The 21012-nt window shown below is 43.1% G+C and overlaps 2 protein-coding genes across 8 annotated transcripts in view; one reads left to right on the top strand and one right to left on the bottom strand.

Moving 5' to 3' along the window:
• LOC147216123 (myocyte-specific enhancer factor 2D homolog) overlaps positions 1-10935 on the top strand; it is a 28425-nt gene extending 17490 nt beyond the window's left edge. The window contains exons 8-13 of one of the 7 annotated variants that reach the window (XM_086178452.1): positions 906-935; positions 2781-2910; positions 3487-3694; positions 5794-5862; positions 7766-7816; positions 8391-10935. In XM_086178452.1, the coding sequence (XP_086034578.1) occupies positions 906-935; positions 2781-2910; positions 3487-3694; positions 5794-5862; positions 7766-7816; positions 8391-8895 (993 nt within the window). In that variant the 3' untranslated portion in view covers positions 8896-10935. The remainder of the gene's footprint in view (positions 1-905; positions 936-2780; positions 2911-3486; positions 3695-5793; positions 5863-7765; positions 7817-8390) is intronic. The other 6 variants (XM_086178453.1, XM_086178455.1, XM_086178454.1 and 3 more) reach the window with 6 other exon arrangements.
• A 2221-nt stretch (positions 10936-13156) lies between these two features.
• LOC147216122 (uncharacterized) lies at positions 13157-18717 on the bottom strand. Its single transcript, XM_086178459.1, has 5 exons — positions 18592-18717; positions 16127-16931; positions 15356-15550; positions 14557-14779; positions 13157-13936 (listed from the first exon to the last, which is right to left on the bottom strand). The coding sequence occupies exons 2-5, from the start codon at positions 16806-16808 to the stop codon at positions 13747-13749; spliced, it is 1290 nt and encodes a 429-aa protein (XP_086034585.1). The 5' UTR covers positions 16809-16931; positions 18592-18717; the 3' UTR covers positions 13157-13746.
• Between the last annotated feature and the right edge of the window lie 2295 nt (positions 18718-21012).

Below are 21012 nucleotides of genomic sequence, written 5' to 3'. Positions count from 1 at the left end.
CCGACAGCCTGAGCATGAACTAAAAAAAAAAAACCACAAGTCAACCGTAAACCTGGTTTCAAACAGCTCCAGGCCATCGGCTGTATTTTGAATTCTGTGACTGGTCTCGACGATTTCCCAAAAAGTTCTTGTCGACGATGTGATGTAATTCTGAACCTTGAGATCAGGATGTGGTGTGATTTCATGGACCATAATCAAAAGTCAAGAGATCATGGGTTTCAAACAGAAAACCCTCCGTTTCAGTTCTTCTTTGTAATTAGACACAAGGTTAAAGTTTCACAGTGTGGTAACATCAGTCCTGATCGGGTGCTTGGTCTGCCTCTAGGGGGAGCACAAAACAAGTCGGTAATTTATATTTTGAACAAATGCTGTTTTTAAATACACTCTATGGAAGCCTGTGTTTGCATGTATTAAAATCAACATCATCAAATGGATTTTAATTCTAATTTAATGGCAGTCATCTGCTGGCAGATTATCAGTGCCTATTATTACAGGCTTCATCTGCTGTCACTCTTAGCTTGTATCACTAATGAAACCAAATTTACAAGTGAATGGAAATGTTTGGCATTTGAATTTAGATGTCAGTTTTGAAAGAACGTACAAAGAAATCCCTTCTTCTCGTCCCAAAAGGTCAAGATTGCATTTTTTAACAATTGCTCAGGAAGTGTTACAGCTACCATATTTCCTTTTGCAGTGGGGCTGTTGTGGGAAAAATATAATGTTTGCCAGAAATGCAACAAACAAATTGGCTTTTATTGATTTTATCATCTTTTGATAAGTCACGAGTGTAACATCATAATGCAACCCCAAGAATGATCTTGGCTAGTTCTGTCATCAAGCAAATACATATTTTCTAGCTACAAATATGACACTGCGTTGTAACTCTCTGTTACCACCCTTTGCAGACAGAGGATGAACTGGAATTGGTAAACGAGGTGAATTTCTCCACGTCAGTCACTGGCATGAGTCGATGGCTGCTCGCACATTATTAGCATGGTCACGATACGAGTTTCCCATCATCCTGATTTCCCTCCTCTGGCATTTTCTTGGGACGGTCTTCAGTTTGTGGTTCCCACCTGACTGCATGCGGTTCAGGGCTCATGGTTGTGTTTGTTCCGTAGCCTCAGGGTCACGATCTTCTCGAGCATATCTAGAAAAGTCTTTGCTCCGCAGTGACGCTTGGAGATAGTGATCCTGCCGATTTCCGAAAACCAGGCCCATTGACCTCATCTTAAGAAAACCACCTCGAGCATGAGTGTGACTTCAGTTGGCATTGTGGTGCAGAGCAGCGTGGAGCATGACCCCACCCCACCCCCACCCCCACCCCCACCCCCCCTTCACTTGCACCCACACCGACTCCCATCTTCACTTTCCACTGATACGTCCCATAAAAGAACAAATCGACATTGCACCGAAGGCACTTCCGTCAAATATTGTCATCAGCTAAGTTTCCAAATCGATATCCAAAGCATTCTCAGGAAGGATGTGCAATATTCTATTGTGATAAATCAAAGCTTGATATTTGTAAATGAAATTTCAAAGGGTTAGTGAGGAGGTAGTTGCAGCGCCACACAAACCCACCCTTAGAAGCTAATGTCAAAAGGAATCGGCGTCAACCCCCCTCCGAAACAAATGCAAAGTACTGATGTAGTTGTTAATGACGTTCACAGAATTTATTGCGAGATTTCCTTTTAATTTATGCCAGATTCACACAGCGAGAGTACCCCCAACCCCCAACCCCGTTAAGTTTTCAGGCAAGAATCGCAATTTCCAAGGGATAGTGATTCATTTTCCTCACCGTCTCTGTGTTCCCCTACTCCCCCTTTACAAAGGCAAGTAATTGAATCTGGCCCTTCTCCCCTCTCTGTAATTTCAGCCTTACAGTCATAACTCTGGTAGAACGTTTCCTCCAGTGATGATCATTCTCACGATACAGCCAAGTAATTTCAGATCCACAATGATTGCGTCTTTGGCCTTTCCGTGTACATACCCTCTATTTTTCTTTTCTTCATACAAAGAGCCTCAGTTGGCCTTTATCTGTGATAATTCAGGCAGAGGCAGACTATAGAGCTTCATGCTCTGTTTTTCTGAAATTGTCTTTCAGTCCAGCAGCATAATAAGACTCACGGTGGCAGTTCTATGCATCTGTTGCACCTGCGCTGGAGAGATTTGTGTAGTTTGTCATCTCAAATGGTTGGATTCACGCCCAAATGCTGAACAGGCGGCGTGTTTGTGGCCTATTTGTGTCACACCGCCGGTGAAAACACGAAATGAGCCGCACATCAATTAGAAATCAAACTTGCTCCGGGTCACAGGAGTCCCTCAGATGACACGTTTTGTTTTCTGTTTCAATGACAGAAAAGTTTCCAAATGATTAGATTAAGAGTGCAGATTTAGAGGAAAAATAAATACGAAACTATCGAACATATTTTTGGGGATCGAAGTAAAAAAATAGATTAAATAAAACCAGGGTTACACTTGGCTACGCAGCTGCCGTACGACTGAGGATTTTAATGATTTGCCTTTAACGTAACACATTTCTCACACACACCTTACAAAGGAAGTGCTTTTGGTGCGTATCAGACATTAACAACCTCCCAATGGTAAATCTTCTCAACTGATTTGCGCACATCATTATGAATCAAGTCATATTCACATTGCCATTCAAAGCATGACAGAATTTACTGTACATGACCGTTAGATCTTTCAGCTCCGGCTCCCATCCGAGCGTGGGTTTCTCATGTCGACCGCGACCAACATGTCCCTGTCCTTTCCGGCAGAACGCCCAGCGGCTGGCAGCGGGAGCCCAGGTGGCGCAGACCCTCACCACACCGGTGGTCTCTGTTGCCACGCCGAGCCTCCTGGCACAGGGGCTGCCCTTCTCTGCCATGCCCACAGCGTACAACACAGGTGACCTGCACAAAAGATGTCCTTTTTCTGCCCCGCGCCCGACACGGCTCGGGTTGTTTCTCATTTGTAAGACCAAATACCGCTGCGCAGACGACAGGTTCGGCTTAGAATCCGCCATTGTTAAGGATATGCGACTCAACAACCCATAGCCGAGTGCGTTGAGGAAAAACGTAAACGCATGCTACTACCGACCGCCATCTGATGTCCAGTAAACACATTTTTCTTCACAGCACGACCGTTCAAGTATGTTTTTTGTTATTCTTTTAAATCCGATTTAAAGGTTTTGACCAATTTAAAATCATTGAGAAGTTAGCAAAGCGTAATTGAGGAGCTAGTGAGCGCTAACAGCCTGAAAATAATCAGAAATCAAAGGAACTGTTTTGTCTTTTCCCCAAAATATGATTTTCGCCATACATTTCAAATGACAAATGAATGACGCTTAATAACACAGCAGCTTTTAAAAACCCACTGTTAGAAAATGGTGCGGAAGACGTCAGGATATCTTACGGTATCGAACTATCGGAACATTAGCAACAAATATTAATTGTGACCTGGAATGCTGTGGCCTTTCTCCAGAGTACCAGCTGACCAGCGCAGACATCACTGCTTTGCACGCTCTGACATCACCTGGCGGCCTGCTGCCCACCAGCGTGTCCACGTGGCAACAACAGCAGAATGTTTCCCAGCAGCCGCAGCAACAACCGCAGACGCAGCAACAGCAGCAGCAGCAACAACAACAACAACAGCAGCAGCAGCTCAATCTTGCATCGCTCAGCAACCTGGTGTAAGTCTATAGAGCTCTCCCTCGCCGACCGTGGTCGATCTCTCCCGCCGCTCGGTCCGTCGTGGCCGAGATTTCCGGTGAGCCGGTGACAATTTCACCGCTGGGCGTCCCAGCGAGCCTCCATGTGATCCATACCATGACTCGATATGCAAGCAATTCACATCCCTCCCTTTAGTGAATTGATCTCTCACCAGCATCTCACCATTTCAGCCTTTTTCATAACATCGTCGTTGAACCTACTGTACTTAAGCTAGATAAAAACGTGTGCGGTGTAGAGAGAGAGCCGGGGGAAAGGAAGGTCGTCCAGGAGTTAAATCACACCTGCGATCCGATGGACCGCTAACTTGACTCACTGCTTCTGGATTTGACAGCGAAGCAACGCTGTTGTTGTATTTTAGTTTATATAAACACTAGGATCCCGATGGGTCTGCCTTCAGAAGGACCTTTTTAATGCGCCACAACGCCGAGCACGGCGCCCTTCACCGAGCTCGCTCCCTGCTATACATCACTGGTCTGCTCCGAATGCTTTCCACACCGGTGCCCAAGCGGTCATCACACCTCCCCTGCAGCCCGACGGCGCTCGCCGCATCCGACAGGGTCTCACCTCTCCTATTGTTGGTCATTTGTGACCGAATCCAAGGCTGTCTTCCCTCTGGCTGATTCCAGAGCAGCTCGAATGCTGTTTTCAGAGAGGGAGGGTAGATAGAGACAACTCCAAAAATCAAAACGCTTCTTCAGCTAAAGCGTCATAAGATTTTCTGGGTTTCAAATCTTACCTTTTGGTTACGACGCCAAAAAAAAAAAGGCTCAACGGACCGAATTTGAAGTTCTTGTTTTCCTTTCAAGAATATTCAAAGCTAAAAGAGATAAGAAGCTGTTATTTTCCATGTTTGTTTGAGCCGACTCCTGCTGCTTTGACTTACCTTCAACACGTCATCATGGCGAAAATGGGAGATAAAAATTGATACTAAGAGAACCCAGTTCACTTAAAGAGGCCCGTCGTGCACAGTGCTGATTTTACAGTGTCTGCACAAAGAACAAGTACATTCACAGAAACCGTTGACGTGTTTGTAATGACTTCTGCTGCGAAATCCTTCACCGACCTCGACTGTCATAAGAGTAAACCGTCATCCGCCTGTGACGGTTCGAGGCTGAGTCACCGGATCCCGGTATGATCATCGACCGGCCCGCTTAAGGCGAAACATACCATCCCCAATCTCCATGGCGATCCAGAAGTCGTTTGCCATGACAAGTGTACACCGCGCTGTTTATGGGAAACGGTGACGTTTGCTTCACGGCAACGGGCCCCGTCTGCGGCCGATGAGACGGAACTACCTGCCCGCCTTCCTCGGTTGTTAGAAACGTGCACTGCGGCAGCAGCTGCTCTGTGAAAATCATTTTTTAAAAATTCTATCCTCACCCGGGGCGGACGCATGTTTAGACTCTTTATTCTTCTTATTCAGCAAACCTGATTCTGGTTTAGAAAGTTGCACAATGACTCGTGGTTTGTCCCTCCGTTCTTTCATCCGTAAGTCTTTGCCTGGGCACATTTTGAATAACGCTACTGAAAAGAAACGAAAAGTTCACATTATTCTGCTTTTTCAGTGAGACCCACGCTCTGTCCCTGAAACAGTGGCAATTAACTTTTTTCTATTGTCACCCAGGTCACCCAGGTGACATTATGTCATTTTCACAGTGAAGGTGTCATGGAACAGAAGATTAAAACACTCTTCTTATTCCTACTCGTTGATGACACACCCGACACACACACATCAACACATGTTCTGTCCTTGGTTGCCTTTATAAGAGTTCCTTTTCGTAACGGCAGCCTTGCACCTCAACATGGTTGGTTTAACCTTCGAAAACACATCAAACCTAAAAAATAAATTGTAACACGCAAGAAAACCACTCGAGTCAAGCCTAGAAACGCCATTGGCCGATAATGTTTTTTTTTCCCCTCTGCCTCCCCCCTCCGTCCGAGAATCCTCAAATGAAGTAAAACCCTGCAAGAGGCGAGGCGTGGAGCTCCGAGCCTTGTCGCCGGGGTTCGACCGCTGCACGCCAGGTCCTTGAAGTGTATTCTCTCCTCTCGTCCACAGCATGTGGGGCGTGGACAAACAGAGCAGCGAGCTGTCTAGCCAGGTGTCCAGTCTGGCTGCCAATCTGAGGTGAACAGCCACCAGTGTGTCTGTGTGTAAAATGTCATAACCTTGTCTGTGGGGGGGGGGATGGAGGGGAGGAGGGGGTTCAGGCATTTCTATAAGGAGCCACAAAGGCAACAGTCAGTTCACTACATGACAGATTAAAAACCCTCTGGGAAAAGGTGTTTTTCCTTAGATCTGAACTGCTGCTCCAGAGACGGGGTTCAGTAAACCCAAAGCTAGGTTTTGTAAACCTTTCGGGTGAGAGACGCTCTCTTTTTCCAATTCCAGTGCAGAAAAGGAAACATCCTAAAAGAAGAATGCCAACTTTTGGCGCATTGTGGCCCCGCTAGCCAAACTCTGTTTGTAAAACCAGGTGTTTTAAAGGTATTTAATGGATGTGTTTAACCGCAAATCAATTCATTTTTATTAATTTTGCCTTTTTTTTTTTTCAAGTGCTTTATTTAAATGAGATATCCCACTCTGGCATTCTACTAATGAAACCCTCCCGGTGCGGCGTAGCATCGCTGCTGTCTGATTTTGCACCAGGAATCAAAGTTTAGCATGTTGTTTCAGAGCCAGTAGCGTCTTCAGATCGTCCAAGCGTTTTGAAAAGGCAGGAACGTGTTTGTTTATATTTTAGCCAAGCATTTATTGAGCTAAGCTAACACCTTGGTGGAGGCGTCTCTTTCCCATCCCAAATATAGATCCCAGATTTTTTTTTTTTTTCAGAGCAGGTGAATTTCTCAAAGTTAGCTTGTTCCTTTCGGAGGCTTCCCTGATTTGTAGTGAATCAGACACGCGCTTTAACTTCCTCTGTTCAGCTCATGTTAAAACCAACATTGGAGGGACATCGATAGGCAGACTTTCAGATTTGATATATTTACTCAGAGTCTGATCTCAGCCAAAGGCAGATCGAAGGTTCTCCGCAAACCCAAAGACGCTTTGTCCGCACACGTGTCCAGGAGACACCGCGGGCAGCTTTGGAGTAAGGAGTCCCTTTTGTAAGACCGAGTTTTGTGCTTGTCCTGAACTGAAATACTAGCCGCTACCATTAGCTTGTCCAAAACAAGAGATTGGGTTCATTCTTAAGAACTCTTTTAAAATGCCAAGCATAACCTCATTTGACGGCTGAACTCCTGAAACTTGCCAAGGTCTTAATAGTTGTCTCGCTTACGTCCTCTCAGGTGTATTCAAATCCAAAAAATAAAACTTCAGAGATGACCTACATCTACCTAACAGCATTTTTTTGTTTTGTTTTGTTTTTTTCGCTTCCGGTTCACAGGAAGTGTTCAGTTTCTCTAAAACCCTGAACAATCTCTCTCCAGTAGTTCCTGGCAGGGCAGGGGAGAAAGATTCCCCCCCCGAGCTCCGAGAGGATCTCTTCAGATTCACAAACACCCGTAAACACGCCTAATGCCAACTGTTTGGGCTCAGTGTGACCCCCCCCCCCCCTCCCCCTCCAACCCCGAGAACATCCAAACAACAGGTGAAAGTGTCTGAGCACAACCGGCGAGGCGTAGGGAAACAGGAGACTGGGAGCAGCGAGCACTGACGTGCACGCCAAAAGGCGAAACGCAGAAATGTTAAGTAGGAGCGCCGGCTAAAATTAGAGCTGATCCGGCGGGTGAACCGTCCGCTAACGTTCGTCGGTGATTCGGAGCCTGTTTTATTTTATTTTTTTTTCCCCGTGTCAAACAAAAAAAGTGCCGAAATGCAGATCAGGAATCACTACTTCGGTGTTCGTGCCGGAACATCTGGCTGCGTTTCTGTTACGAGGACATTGACATTATTGCCGTCCGAGGGAATTGGCGCTCGCAATAATGTGCCTCCCCTCCGCCCTCTGCCCTTTGACCCCCCCCCCCCCCTCCCCCCTCCCCTGATCCACCAGTGGTTTTGGGCTCCAACGTCTTGTTTTCTCCCCCCACAGTCTCGGCTCTCCGTCCAACCTGCTCTTGGGTAGAGATGAGTGGTTGGGCCGGTACTGTATCACACTTCCTGTTTCCTGTGTGTCTGTGCGCTTCTGGCTGACCCCCCCCCCCCCCCCCCCTCCCCCTAAGCATGTCCGTCCAACGGGAAAGAGAACGAGTTCTGGTTCCACCGTGTGCTCTTAACCCCCCCCCCCCCCGCGAGAGGTGTTTTGTTTTTTCTTTGTTTTTGTAATTTGTAGTTTTTGTAGTCACGTCATCGCCGACTCATTGTGATCCACCCGTCACACGACTCATTTCATGCTTCCTGGGCTGTTCTGTTGATCCGGTGGCAGCGGCAGGGTCCCTATCTGCGCTTTGAAAAGGCTCAGATTGATTTTCTTTTTTTTTCTTTTTTTTTTTTTTTCAAATAATTGTGTGGCTTCTCCCCCTGTCGGCGCTTGTGTGCCTTGTAATGTGGATTTCCGTCTAACGCAAGCAGCCGTCCCGTGTCTCGTACTCATTTCGTGGCTAATCATTTGTCCGTTCTCTCGCCTTTCCTCTTTTTTCCTGTCCTTTATCCTCCTTTTTTTTTTTTTTTTTTCCTCCCCCCTTTACCTCTTTTTTTTCCCGTGATCCCGTTCCCAGGCCCGTGACCCACATACCTCAAGGCGCCATGCTGACCGTCAACACAAACTCCAGCGTCAACATCAAGTCGGAGCCCGTGTCCCCCGGCCGGGATCGCAGCACCCCGTGCCCGCCTCCCTCTTCCGCCGCGCCGTCCACGACCATCCTGACGGCGCCGCCGCAGTACCCCGGCTCCCTGCTGTGCCTGGAGCCCCTGACCGGACGCTCACCTGCAGACAGCGTGAGTAGCAACGCCAGTTCCTTCGAAGGCAGCGACCGCGATGACGGCACTGCCGCAGGAGGAGGAGGAGGAGGAGGAGGAGGCGGCGGCGGCGGCGGCGGCGGGGGGTCAGCCGGAGGCGGCGCCAGCAACAGCATCACCACCGGCGCTACGGGAAGCGTCGGCCCCGGACGGTCGGCGCCGGCCGACTTCAGCCCCTCGACGGAGCTCCTCAGGGCGGCCAACGAACCAGAGCAAGAGGGGGGAAACATCAAGCGGATGAGATTAGACACCTGGGTCACATAGAGGAACCGGCCCGAGATGCTCTGCACCCACAGTGAAGTTTTGGTGACACTGAAATATCCACAGCACACACACACATACACACACCTACACACACACACACCCACCTCTGAACCCCCCCCTCCTCCCGGCACCACCATGATGCGACACTATCATCACACATCTGCCTCTGTCCAACATTTTACAGCCGGACCGCGTCGATCACATCTAAGAGGCTTTGCCAAAACAGATAGATAAATCAGAGGAAATGAAAAGGTGACCTTGTGCTCAGCTGCAGATTCGTCCCCGGTCGGCCCTCCGTTCCAGGGACGGTAGATTTTTAAAGCCTTTTTGCTTGAATGGACTCCTGTATAGACAACATTTCTTTTCCGTAGGAATTAGGTTTTAAACCTTTTCCTTTTATTATGTTTTTTTTTTTTGCAATCGCAGGATAACCCCCGTGAGAAACAGTTTTGGCGTCACCGGTCACGTATTTACGTCGAGCGCTACATCATTCGTTCACGACGCGAACGGTAACTTATCAGCGTCGAGAGTCCCGCTGTCCATTCTTCCATGAACCCCTTCCAAAACTGCACTTTTGGAAATTACGTCTGGACACGTTAAGAGGACCCGAGCGTCTCCATGGCATTCGGCAAAGAAACAACCCCCCCAAAACAGGAATCCTCTCACCGCCGCGCGTACCGACCTCGTTGGTGGCGCCCGGCCTCCGTGCCAATTCTGAATTCTTCTCGGAAAAAGAGAAAGAGACGGAGAGAGGGGAGAGAAAAAAAAAAAAAAAAGCCAAATGCACCGGGCGCAGGGCCACGGAGGACGGATCGCTCGCACCGTCACGGTAAACACATCTGACCGGTCTGAAACTGTCGAGGCTTTTCAGGCTCCGACTTCGCCGCCGCTCTGCAGACTGAGCGTCCTCTCACCTCGTCTCCTCTGGAACTCGGATGGAAATTTTTTTGCACCAGAAATCCAGCCAGTCACTCAGCTTATCACCAGTAGATGCCATCCAGTTAAATATAGTACAAGTTTTCTTTTTTTTTTTTTTTTTTCCCTTTTTTTTGTTTTTTTTGTTTGTTTGTTTTTATAAAGAAGCCTTGTGACTATTTTGTTTTTGGGGTAGGGAAGTATTCGGTTCTTTCAGTCCAAGTGTTCTTTATCTGTTGGTATTTTAAAAAAAAAAAATCTGTTTTTTGAAGGTCTGTTAGTCGTCCGAGAAGTAGGAAAACTTTGTATAAGGAAAAAAAAAAATAGAAAAAATTCACTCCTTACACGAAAGCTTTGATGTCCTCTTTAGCTCTCTCTAGCTCTCCTTATCTCTTTGCGGTGTTTCGAAAAGTGAAAGGAAAAGACGTTTTTTCTATATTTCTACCGCTTCGGTTGGCGACAAAAGTAAAATAGCTTTTCGGCTTCGACGATGTGTATGTACATATGAATATATTTGCATAGACTTTGCTAGGTATCCCTAAAACAAGCAATGTGTTGACTCTCAGTGGATCTGTCTGCATATATGAGTGTGAATTTGATATGTTTCGAGCTATGGTGCAGAGTTTACACCACACCAGGTAGTGATGGTGGATCGGACTTGTTTCAGTAAACCTATTTTATGCTAGTGTTGATGGTGTGTGCACTTTGTCTCACTCACAGAGGCCTGCTTGGTTGTGGTGTCATCATATTCTCCCGCCACACGTTTTTGAAACCCACGGTCGAAGTAGAGTTCTTTGTCACCACCTTGAAGCCAATTTTAACGCACTGCCCTTCACGAAGACTAGTTAAGACAACACCGCATACTTTGGTCGACAACATGATGTAGAGACTTTTTCCACATCTGGACAGATTCTGCCTTTTTTTCACGTTGAAATGAAGTCAAATTTGCTACCAAGTGCTGTGTTGTTGGTTGTTTTCTGTTCTTTTCTCTTTTTTTTTTTTTTTTTTTTTTTTTTTAAAAGACAAATTTGTTTTGTCTGAATCATTTTAGGTTTTATGTGCGTACACGGGTTCCCGAGTCCGATAGAAACGGTTTTCTTGATCGCCCTCTTTGACCTTTCCCCCGATGCGATGCTGATGTTCTTCTCCACAATCGATCCTACGCTGGAGGTCAGTGTAGGTTGGAGTGGTGCAGGGAGGCTCCAGGCTGACATGTTTTATGTATTTTCTGCTCATTTGACGTCGCGGTAGGCGACAACTCAGTCTGTCAACTGACCGTTGGCAGATCCGACACCCTCTTTCCTTCTATTACACCCCGTGTGGTGTTTGTAGCCAAACTTTTATTTCAAACGGAGACAAAACTAACCTCCTCATTTTCCGGGAGCCAGTTGACTTAAATGCTGTCGGATGACATTGTCAGTGAAGCGGTTCAAACAAACGTATCACTTGTGTTTGTATTTGACTCATTTTAAAAATGAGAGCTCTTAAAAAAAAAAAAAAAAAAAAGGATGAAATATGCACTTATTTGCTGTGTGGGTCAAGAGAACGAGAAGTGTGTGACTGAGGCTGCTGTCGGAACGAAATCCGAGGACACGGAACGCCATTTTAGAGTTTTTGCTGCAAACACAAAACAAGCGTAATTTAACAAGCGTAATGCTCCCTCTTGCGCATAACGGTTGAAACCTGTGACGCCGCCAGGTGACACCAGGTGGTCGATGCGAGCGATTGGCAAAGTTAGCTCCCGACCGCAAATACAAATCGCCCAAACAGCGGGGACGATGATTTTGGCGCCGACTGGTGAGATTCGCAAGCGTGTTCCCAAGTGGAAAGGAACGAGCCCTCGACTCTGGACGGGGGAAGGGCAGGCGAACCAGCAAGCACGTGAAAGCATCATCATGTGCTTCGCTCAAACGTATATGCTTGGAACCGGCTCGCCGCTCAGGGGTGGGATTTAGGCCAACGGTCAGTTTTAGGCTAATGTCGTAAAAAAAAAAAAAAAATTCCCTGTTCAATGTATCCAGTGCTTTCAGCAAACTCAGCTGATCAGCAGCTTTCAGTCATTTTTCTGATTTTTCTTTGTTTTCCGTCTTTGCAAAAGATGAATTTTCCTGTAATGTTTTTTTTTTTTTTGTTTTGTTTTTTGATGGTTGACTGAAATGTGACACCACACCAATTGGCTTCAGCATCCTGCCACGTGTACAAATAAATAAAAAAAAAAAAGAAAAAGGAAAAAAAAAGAGGTTCTCTGTCCAATCTAGCAGTGTAAGTTAGTCACGAGACAATCTATATGAGAAATGAGAAACCTGGACCCCTGTTACTTGTTGTGTACAATGTTTTTTAGAATCTCACTATTTTTGGATTAATTTGTGCTGGTGACAGTTCCATTGTCTATGATTATAATGATATTATTATTATTATGGAGCTTTTATTTTATTGCTAATTTGTGTAGGATAGCCAACAGTCCTTTTTCTCTCTTATTTTTACCTTATAAACATAGTACTGGTTTCCTTTTTTGAAACAACTTGCTGAAAATTGCACGATCAGTTATTGTGGTATAAGCAAATGCAATAAAGGAAACATCAGTTAAATGCTGCAATTTTAATTAAGATATAGAATATATTTATAAAAAAGAAAAAAAAAAAACACGCGGGGAAACAACTGAAATTAGTAATTCAAGAAATTTGAGAAATGCATGGGATACAGGTAACAGCAAATCTTGTTACACGGTCATGAAAACGGACATGTATCACAAAAGGGTTTTAAAACTCCTCAGAATAATGTAGCATATAAAAAAAATACTAAAGATTAAATTTATAGCTAATATATTGTGTTGAGCTAGTCTGCTTTGGGTTTTTGTTGTAAAGAAAAATGTTTTTTTTTGTTGTTTTTTGAGAATGATACAGTTTGTGTATATTTTCATATACAAAGTATGCACTGATATGTTATTGAAATTCTATACCGCTTTTACAAAAAAAGTGTTTGTTGTACCAAAGTATCCAAGTCCCTTGAAACCTTATCCTTTTTGCGTATGTTTTACCGTATTTTATATATTAAATGACAGAGTGAAATTTAATTGAATCTGTGGTTTGTTTTTGTGAACAGGCAGGTTTTAAGGGCCCCACGTCCCACATCTGGTCCAGTCAGACGCGCCCCCATTGGCCTTTTGGCCAATTTCTAGTTGACATTTGGCATCTTTGTTTTTTTTTTAAATAAAACTCCCAAGCAGTAACAATGTAGCTAATACAATAAAATTACAAGTCATTTTCTTTCTTTTTTTCCTACTTTAACATGGACTTTGAAAGGCGCATTGTAGTCCAGATATCAGGACGGTCAAAAAAACATGAACTGTTTGGCCACAAAAGCTTTATTGATTGATCAATCTTGCAAATATGGAAGATTTTCATTCGTACAAGCGACAAAGATCCTTTGAATCAAAGCACATATTGGCACTACTTTCTGCTTCAAACTAAAGTGTGTGTCTGGAGCCTTTTGTATTGACGTGCATGTGCATAATCACACTTTTCCAGTGTAAAAGGCATTCAATTCATTAAACGTCACATTCGGACACATACAGTTTTAAAAAAGACGACGACTCAGGAATAAATAGACGACAATGTGCTGCGAATGATCATCTTTTTTTTTTTGCCCTCCCCACCGAGAGGGATCGGAAGACTTCGGTTTCATCTGCTACCCGATGAAGAGGAGGTTCCATTAAACTACCCTACAGTATCTGAACAAACCTTTATTCAATGTTTTGTAAACATCATGTCCTTTCCTGCTTCCCAGGTGCTCGCAGTAGTACGTCTTTTTAAAAGTGTCTGTTGCTTATTGACTTCATAACTATCCAGAGCTAAAAAAAAAGGTCTATTTGAGGAGAGAAAATGGGGGACGACACCGGGGCTTTTCTGCAGTTTGTGTCTCTCGTCTCCTCACACCTCAGCCCCACCAGCGCCGCCTGGGAGGGGCCGTTGTTGGCGGCTCTACGTCGAAAACCGCCGCCTGCCCGACGGAGGAGCAGACGAAGTAGAGGTTGGCGCCCAGCATCACCAGCATGGGGAAGAAGGAGAAGCCGAAGCCCAGGCCCCTGATGCTGCTGCCCAGGGCCAGGCAGAGCCAGTAGATCAGCCTGCGGCCGCCCAGAACACACAGTGAGTACAAAAACGGAAAGAAACAAATGAATTAATCCAACGAGATCAAGAAAAATGTGGAAATCCGCAAGGCAATAACAAGGATCACATTTAAAAACATACCGCCCCCAATCTGAAACTTTGCCCTAAGATTTGTTTTCCTTATTTTGATACTTTGTTTCTTATGAATTCATTTTTTACATTTTATTTAATTCCTAGATACTTTACAACAGATTTTTTTTAGAGATATCTTTGCCTTCCTGTGTGATTTTTTTAAAATGTATTTATTTATTTTTCAAACAACGAAAATCCTCCCTGGTTGGGTTTTGCTCACTTGTCCGCAGGGAAGGGCTCTGCTGTTCCCAAGCAAATGTAATACCCGTGTGTTCTTGCTTTAACAAACCACCGTTTCTCTATCTTGTTGTTTCTGACGTCACGCTTGTTCCTTTCGTGTGGCAGCCGTGTTGGAATACCTTTTTTTTTAAATTCCTTTTGAAATGGCACGTTTGAAATACTTTTTTGTTCTTCTCTGAGCATCTGGAACTGTTCCTAAATGTGATTTTTTATTATTTTTTCCTGAATGACTGACGACACGTGGCGGATGAAGAGGGGACGTTACCTGCCGAAGACGAATACAATGGTGAGCAGGGGCACCAGCTTGACCAGGTCCTGGCTGACGTAAGTAGCCATGACGGCCAGTTGCAGGAAGTAGAAGAGGAAGAGGGCCAGTGATTCGTTGACAAAGTGCCAGTGCACGGCCACCTCCCTGTTGATGACGCTGGTCTGAAAGAGGGGCATCAGATCGCCGTAACGCAGCCGGGCCACGCCTTGAACCAGCACACCTGCACAGACGGGTCAAGGTTGGTTAGTTTGGGGGGATTGTTTGACTTCGGCCCAGGAGTCGCCCGTTTAAGAGACTGCAAAGCGCAGAGGTTTTGTCATGAAGCAAAAAAATACGGTAGGGAGCAAAGTCACGTGGAGCAGCAACAGGATGACCGGTCTCTAGAAATCACTCGCGTTAAATCAAATGTTCCTCCGAGGCGCTCAATTCAACTTTCATTCCACCGTTTTTGAATTTTTCTCCATTGTTTTGATAAAACAAGTCAATCAAATGAAAAAGCATCACTAGCTAAGCACACCATGCTAGCAAAGAAACCCACTGAGCAACAGGAGGGGATAAAACTGTTTTTTTGGTGGGCTTTTTTCGATTTGACGAAACAAATGCGAGGCACTATGGGATGTATTGTATGTGCAGGGAAACGGAACCTAATAGAAAAGAACTTTATTCGTAATGAAGGAAATTCTTTTGCCAGAAGGCTCCAACATTACACATTCACTTGAAACATGATATTGATTTTAGCGCCGTCGGGTTTCGGTCTTGCTGAAAGGGGAGGGTATGAGAGGCGGCGGGGTCTTACCCAGCACGATGGGGATGATTGCGAAGAAGGAGCAGCGTAGCGTGTACATCACCCGGAGGGGGGCGCTCTCCAGCAGGGGGGAGTCAAAGGGAAGAAGAGCGTATCCTGCCCACACCAGCAGCGGGAAGAGGACCGCTGCCACCGCGGTGGCCAGGGCCAGTTTCACTTTCTCACTGCACACGTGGTTAGACAAATCTGCAAGGACAGGGACGGAGAAAGAAAGTGCTCATCCTCGAGGGTCTTGAACAGCGACCGATCTTTTTCATTCTCTCAAGGCTGAATAGGTTGTGATTCAGTGAAAGTGTTTGTCGTGCCTGAAGAACAGGCAGTGATGGCTGACTGTTCTTTAAGTCAAAGTTTTTAAAAAGTGAGATTTTGTTTGATTTCCATATCAAGGGTTCCCCCGACGCACCCTCGCCCACCGGCATCAGGATCTCTCTGTTTTAATTTCCCGTGACATCTTCTCAACAGCGCCGGCGCTCATTATTCCAAACAAACTCGACAGTTTCAGTCGGTTTGAAACGGCCCGGTGCATATTGGAATTCAAATTTCAGCATAAAATCATGAAACTCGTGGCGCTGGACAGGTGGACGTCGGGGAAATTTGATCAGGCCTTTCGATTCCGCAGTCGGGAAGCGTTGGCTCGATGAGAAATGATGTTCAGCCGAGACGGAATTTCTCTAAATTTCCCTTTTCCCTCTTCTTACTATGTCTTTGTTTCCATGAAGTAAAAGGTGAGACATTTATTAAACCGGGGGTCGTGTTACTCACAGTGCTGGTTGTCTTGTTCCGGCCAGTCGCGGTGAAACAGCTCCGGGGACTGAGGCTCCATCTGCGACTCCTTCTCGTCCTTCTCCATCAGCAGCTGGGTGTGGTCGGGAGGGTCCTTGCTGGACGGGCGTACGATGGTGACTTGCGGCGTGAAACCCATGGCCGCTTTTTCTGTCATCCAGTGTGACTCCGCATCCTCTTCCTCCTCTTCCTCCTCGTCATCAGCCAGAGAACCGTCTCCTTTGTCGTCCCCCTGCACCTCCACCGCGTTCCTCCACCTCTCGCCCTCGGGCATGCTCTCCCTCCACCTTGCCTTGCTCTTTCTGTCGCTCTCGGTCTGGCTCTGCTCCCCTGACAGATCCTGGCTTCCCCCGCTGCCCCCGACCTCCCCCTCTTCAAGGTTTTCATCCCCACCTTCAGACCAGACGCCGTCGTCTGGGTCCGACCGCTTCTCTCCATCCCCCGGCCAGGGCAGAGTGCTCGGCTCCAGGTGGGCAAAGACGGCCCCGTCCTCTACGAGATCTTCTTCTTCTTCTTTGGGGTCTTCTCCGGGCCCGTCATCGGCGCCGCTGCTCTCTTCTGGCTTTTTCTTCGCTGCGCTTTGGGGTTCTGCAATAGCGCCGGCTGGCAGTAGGGGTATTTCTTCGTTAGGGTCTGAGGGTAAACCGGACGGGTCCAACATTCTCGATCCGCCTGATCCTTCAACTGTAATTTCGTTCCCAGTCGAGGTGCCGTCAAATGTCCGACCTTCCCATCATCCAATTGCTTTGGATATATTTTTTTTCCCCCCACGAGGTGTTGGTCTCTGTCGGCAGACATTAAACAAAGCACATGATTTAGAGCCCCAAAGTCCACGAGGGGGTTCTGCCATCGAGAGAAAAATCAAAATCTATCGTTTATTATAGGAGCGCGGCTCAGCCTGTGCGGGGTTTCCGCAAAGGTTCAGTTTAGACAGACAACACGGAGAGTTACAAGTGCCCTCATGGCACGTCTGCAACCACAACACAAGCACTGACTTAAATGTTAAATCGGGTTACTTGCTGAGGCTGAATCCTTGTTTATTTTACCACAAACACTAAGAAGAGTAAAGGCTGTTGATCATTTGTCAAAAGCGGTGCCGTCAGTTGCTGAGCAGAATCCTCTCCGTGCCCAGACTTTGCAATGTGATTATACGCTGTCATTCTTTTGTTTTGTGTCGCTGTAACTTTTTTTTGAAAGTTTTAAACAAAACAAGTAATGTGAGTATGTCACCTTAGCCTCTGGGACACTTTTTCTGAAGTTTTAGACAGAAAAAGTTAATTTCATTAAATAAATAACTGTCACGGTAGCTGAGACTAAAAATAAGTGTTGGATGTGCACCCTTGATGAGAACACTCCTAAAATCGGGATAAATAAAAATGAGAGAAAAACAAAAGCTCTTCCATCCAATTCCCATTCAAAGACAGCACTAAATTTACCACTTTGCAAACAAAGATGCACCAAATCAAGACTGCAAATGACAGTTAATTTTATTATTCAATTTATGAGGAATTTTAATTCAGGAGATAAAGACAAGTTAAAGGATTCAAGGTGACATTTGGCATCTTGTTTCATGAAAATATCAATCAATAGGCTTGATGGCACCTACAAAATATGACAGGAATCTTCATTAGTGTGATTTAAAAATAAAAAAGAGGGGGGGAAAGTCATTTAGTGAGGACTTTGTTTTATAATTATAGGACTATAATTTTATTATCCCATTAATAATATTAATGAAATATGAAAAGCAGTAGTTTAACTGTTGGAGCACAAACGCGTATTTCAAAACGATACCACATACAGTATTTCAAAGTGTTTGTAAATATTTTTGTTTGAAAGTAAAGCCCATTACTCCAGATATGTTTTTAAATCTGGAGATCATTTAACAGTTTAGCTACCTTTGGAAATCAAAAGAAAATGGCTGAGCTCCTGCTTCTATTCCGAATCAACAACTGCTTGGACTTTGGCCTGTTAATTTTACAACCAGCAACAGCTCGTCCAAGGCGACTAAGGGAACGCCAAACCTCAGAAAAATATAACAATTATTTCTTTAAGAAAAGCGGGCATAAAACAACAAAAAACAGCTAACACTAAACCGGAGTTATCCGTGCTATTTTCATGCTAATTATAACAAATAGTTACGGACTCCACCTGAAGTTTTGTTGTACCTTTTTTTCCCACTTGAAAACTCACAAATGCCATAGTGTTTCACATGAAGCGGTTGTTAAACTGATTTTTACTTAACTTAAACAGAATTGTTGTTTTTTTGTTGTTTTTTTTTTTATTAAAAAGGTGCTATTGTGCAATTTGTAGCTTGCTAGCTGGTGAACCTAGCCTGTTGAGGGGCGAGGGATGTAGTTCCAGGCTGAAACTAGTTCGGCAACTTTACCTCCCACTATCGATTACATTATCGAAACCCCGAAAATCAAATCAAACGGTCAACTTACTGTTTTTTTCTTGATTAAAGGCTCTAAACTTTCCCGAACCAACTTGTTTGGTTTTTGATTTGTTTAGTTGTGGTGGAAACAGCGAAGCAACCTGTCAGGTGTGACAGGTGCTCTATTCAATCTGCGGCTACTCCTCCCCGACAGAGCAGCCACTCTGACTCAATGTCGACACACCGAGAAGATGGACGCCATGTTTGTAGTCTATTTTTCCTTGATGGAAGAATTCTCCACCTCCTGAAATTCCAGAGGTAAAAATAGTATAAATATTGTAGTTTGTAGGTGGACCTTCTTCTGTGTTTCATATATATATATATATATATATATATATATATATATATATATATATGTGTGTGTGTGTCTTGTATGTATTTATCCATATATATATATGGATAAATACATACAAGACACACATACATTTATATATATATATAGATAAATATGTATGTATGTGTATATATCTGTTTGTGTATATTTATGTTTGTGTTTATATATGTGTACACATACATATACACAATATCTGTGTGTTTCTATGTATGTCTGTGTTTATATACAGTATGTTTGTATATGTATGAATTCATGTAAATATCTATATAAATGTATGTATATAAATATGTATATATATACATGTAAATATGTATGTATATTTGTATGTGTTTGTATATACACTTGTATATATATGTATTTGTATGCATGTATGTATGCATGTATATATGTATGTATATATGTGTATATACAAATAGATATGCATGTTTGTATATATATGTGTATATGTGTATGCATGAATGTATGTATATTTATATATATATATGTGTATATATTTATGTGTAGGTATAGTCATGTATATATTTGTATCTTATGTATGAAAGTATGTATATATGTGTGCATATATATGAATGTATGTGTGTCCTGTATGTATTTATCTATCTATATGCATGTATGAATGTATGTATAAATATGTGTGTATGTATCTGGCTTTATATATATATGTATGAATGTGTTTATATATGTGTACATATATATGAATGTCTGTGTGTTTTTGTGTATGTCTGTATGTATACAAATGTGTGTTTGTGTTTATGTGTGTTTGTATATGTATGCATTTATGCAAATATCTGCGTAAATGTATGTATATCATGTATATATATATATATATCCATAAAATCCATATATGTATATATCCATAAATGTATGTATATATATATGTATATATGAATGTCTATATGTACCTATATGTGAGTATTTATATAGAAATATATATTAGTACATATGAATGCATATAGATGTCTGTTATTGGATCAATATCCATGTATTTATATTTATGTATTTTTATAAATATATTTATATATGTGTGTAGAAATGTATGTATGTATGTTTATATATGTGAATTTATGTATGAATGTGTGTATATGTGTATGTATGTATGCATGTATGTATGTATATATGTATGTATGTATGTATGTATGTATATATGTGTGTGGATATATGTATATATGTATTTACATATGTACATATATACATGTATGTATGTATATATATGTATTTATGTTTTAATGTATGTATATATATATATATGAATTTATGTATGTATTTATATATTTAAATATATATTTATGTATATATGTATATATATACACATGTGTATGTATAAGCTGGTGTATATATATATATTTATAAATGTAGGAATATACATATGTATGTAAATATATAAATATATGTATGCAAGTATGAATGTATATATGTATACATATATGTGTATATATATATATATATATATAAATGTGTATGTGTATATGTATGCATATCCATATTTTAATATACATGTATGCATACACATTGTATGTATATATGTAGGTATGTATATACATGTGGATTTATGTATGCATATATATGTATGTACACGTGTGTATTTATGTATGTATATATATGCATGTATACGTATGAATATATGTATGTATATTTATGGGTATAGGACTATGTACATTTATGTGTGTATGCATGTTTTTATGTGTGTACATTTGTATGCATGCCTGTATGTATGTATGTATGTGTATATGCATACATATATGACTATATGTATATATATATATGTATATACACTGCTCAAAAAAATAAAGGGAACACTTAAAAAACACATCCTAGATCTAAATGAATGAAATATTCTTATGAAATACTTTGCTCTTTACACAGTTGAATGTGCTGACAACAAAATCACACAAAAATGATAAATGGAAATCAATTGTATCAACCCATGGAGGTCTGGATTAGGAATCACACTCAAAAATAAAGTGTAAAAACAAACTCCAGGCTGATCCAACTTTGATGTAATGTCCTTAAAACAAGTCAAAATGAATCTGTGTTGCTTCCTGAGTGGACACTATGATTTCACACAAATGTGATTGACTTGGAGTTACATTGTGTTGT

This window comes from Fistularia commersonii, chromosome 30 (assembly GCF_037954325.1).
Source record: "Fistularia commersonii isolate RoL2024-O1a breed Wild chromosome 30, RoL_Fcom_v1.0, whole genome shotgun sequence".
NCBI classification, from domain to species: domain Eukaryota; kingdom Metazoa; phylum Chordata; class Actinopteri; order Syngnathiformes; family Fistulariidae; genus Fistularia; species Fistularia commersonii.
The sequence above is the reverse complement of the archived record's forward strand: the minus strand, read 5'-3'. Positions and strand labels throughout refer to the sequence as shown.

Coding starts and splice junctions, on each gene's coding strand:
- LOC147216122 (XM_086178459.1), bottom strand. CDS start 16,808: ATGTTGGACCCGTCCGGTTTACCCTCAGACCCTAACGAAGAAATACCC. Junction 15,551..16,126: donor GGAACAAGACAACCAGCACT/GTGAGTAACACG, acceptor CTGTCCTTGCAG/ATTTGTCTAACCACGTGTGC. Junction 13,937..14,556: donor ATTGTATTCGTCTTCGGCAG/GTAACGTCCCCT, acceptor GGGCGGCCGCAG/GCTGATCTACTGGCTCTGCC.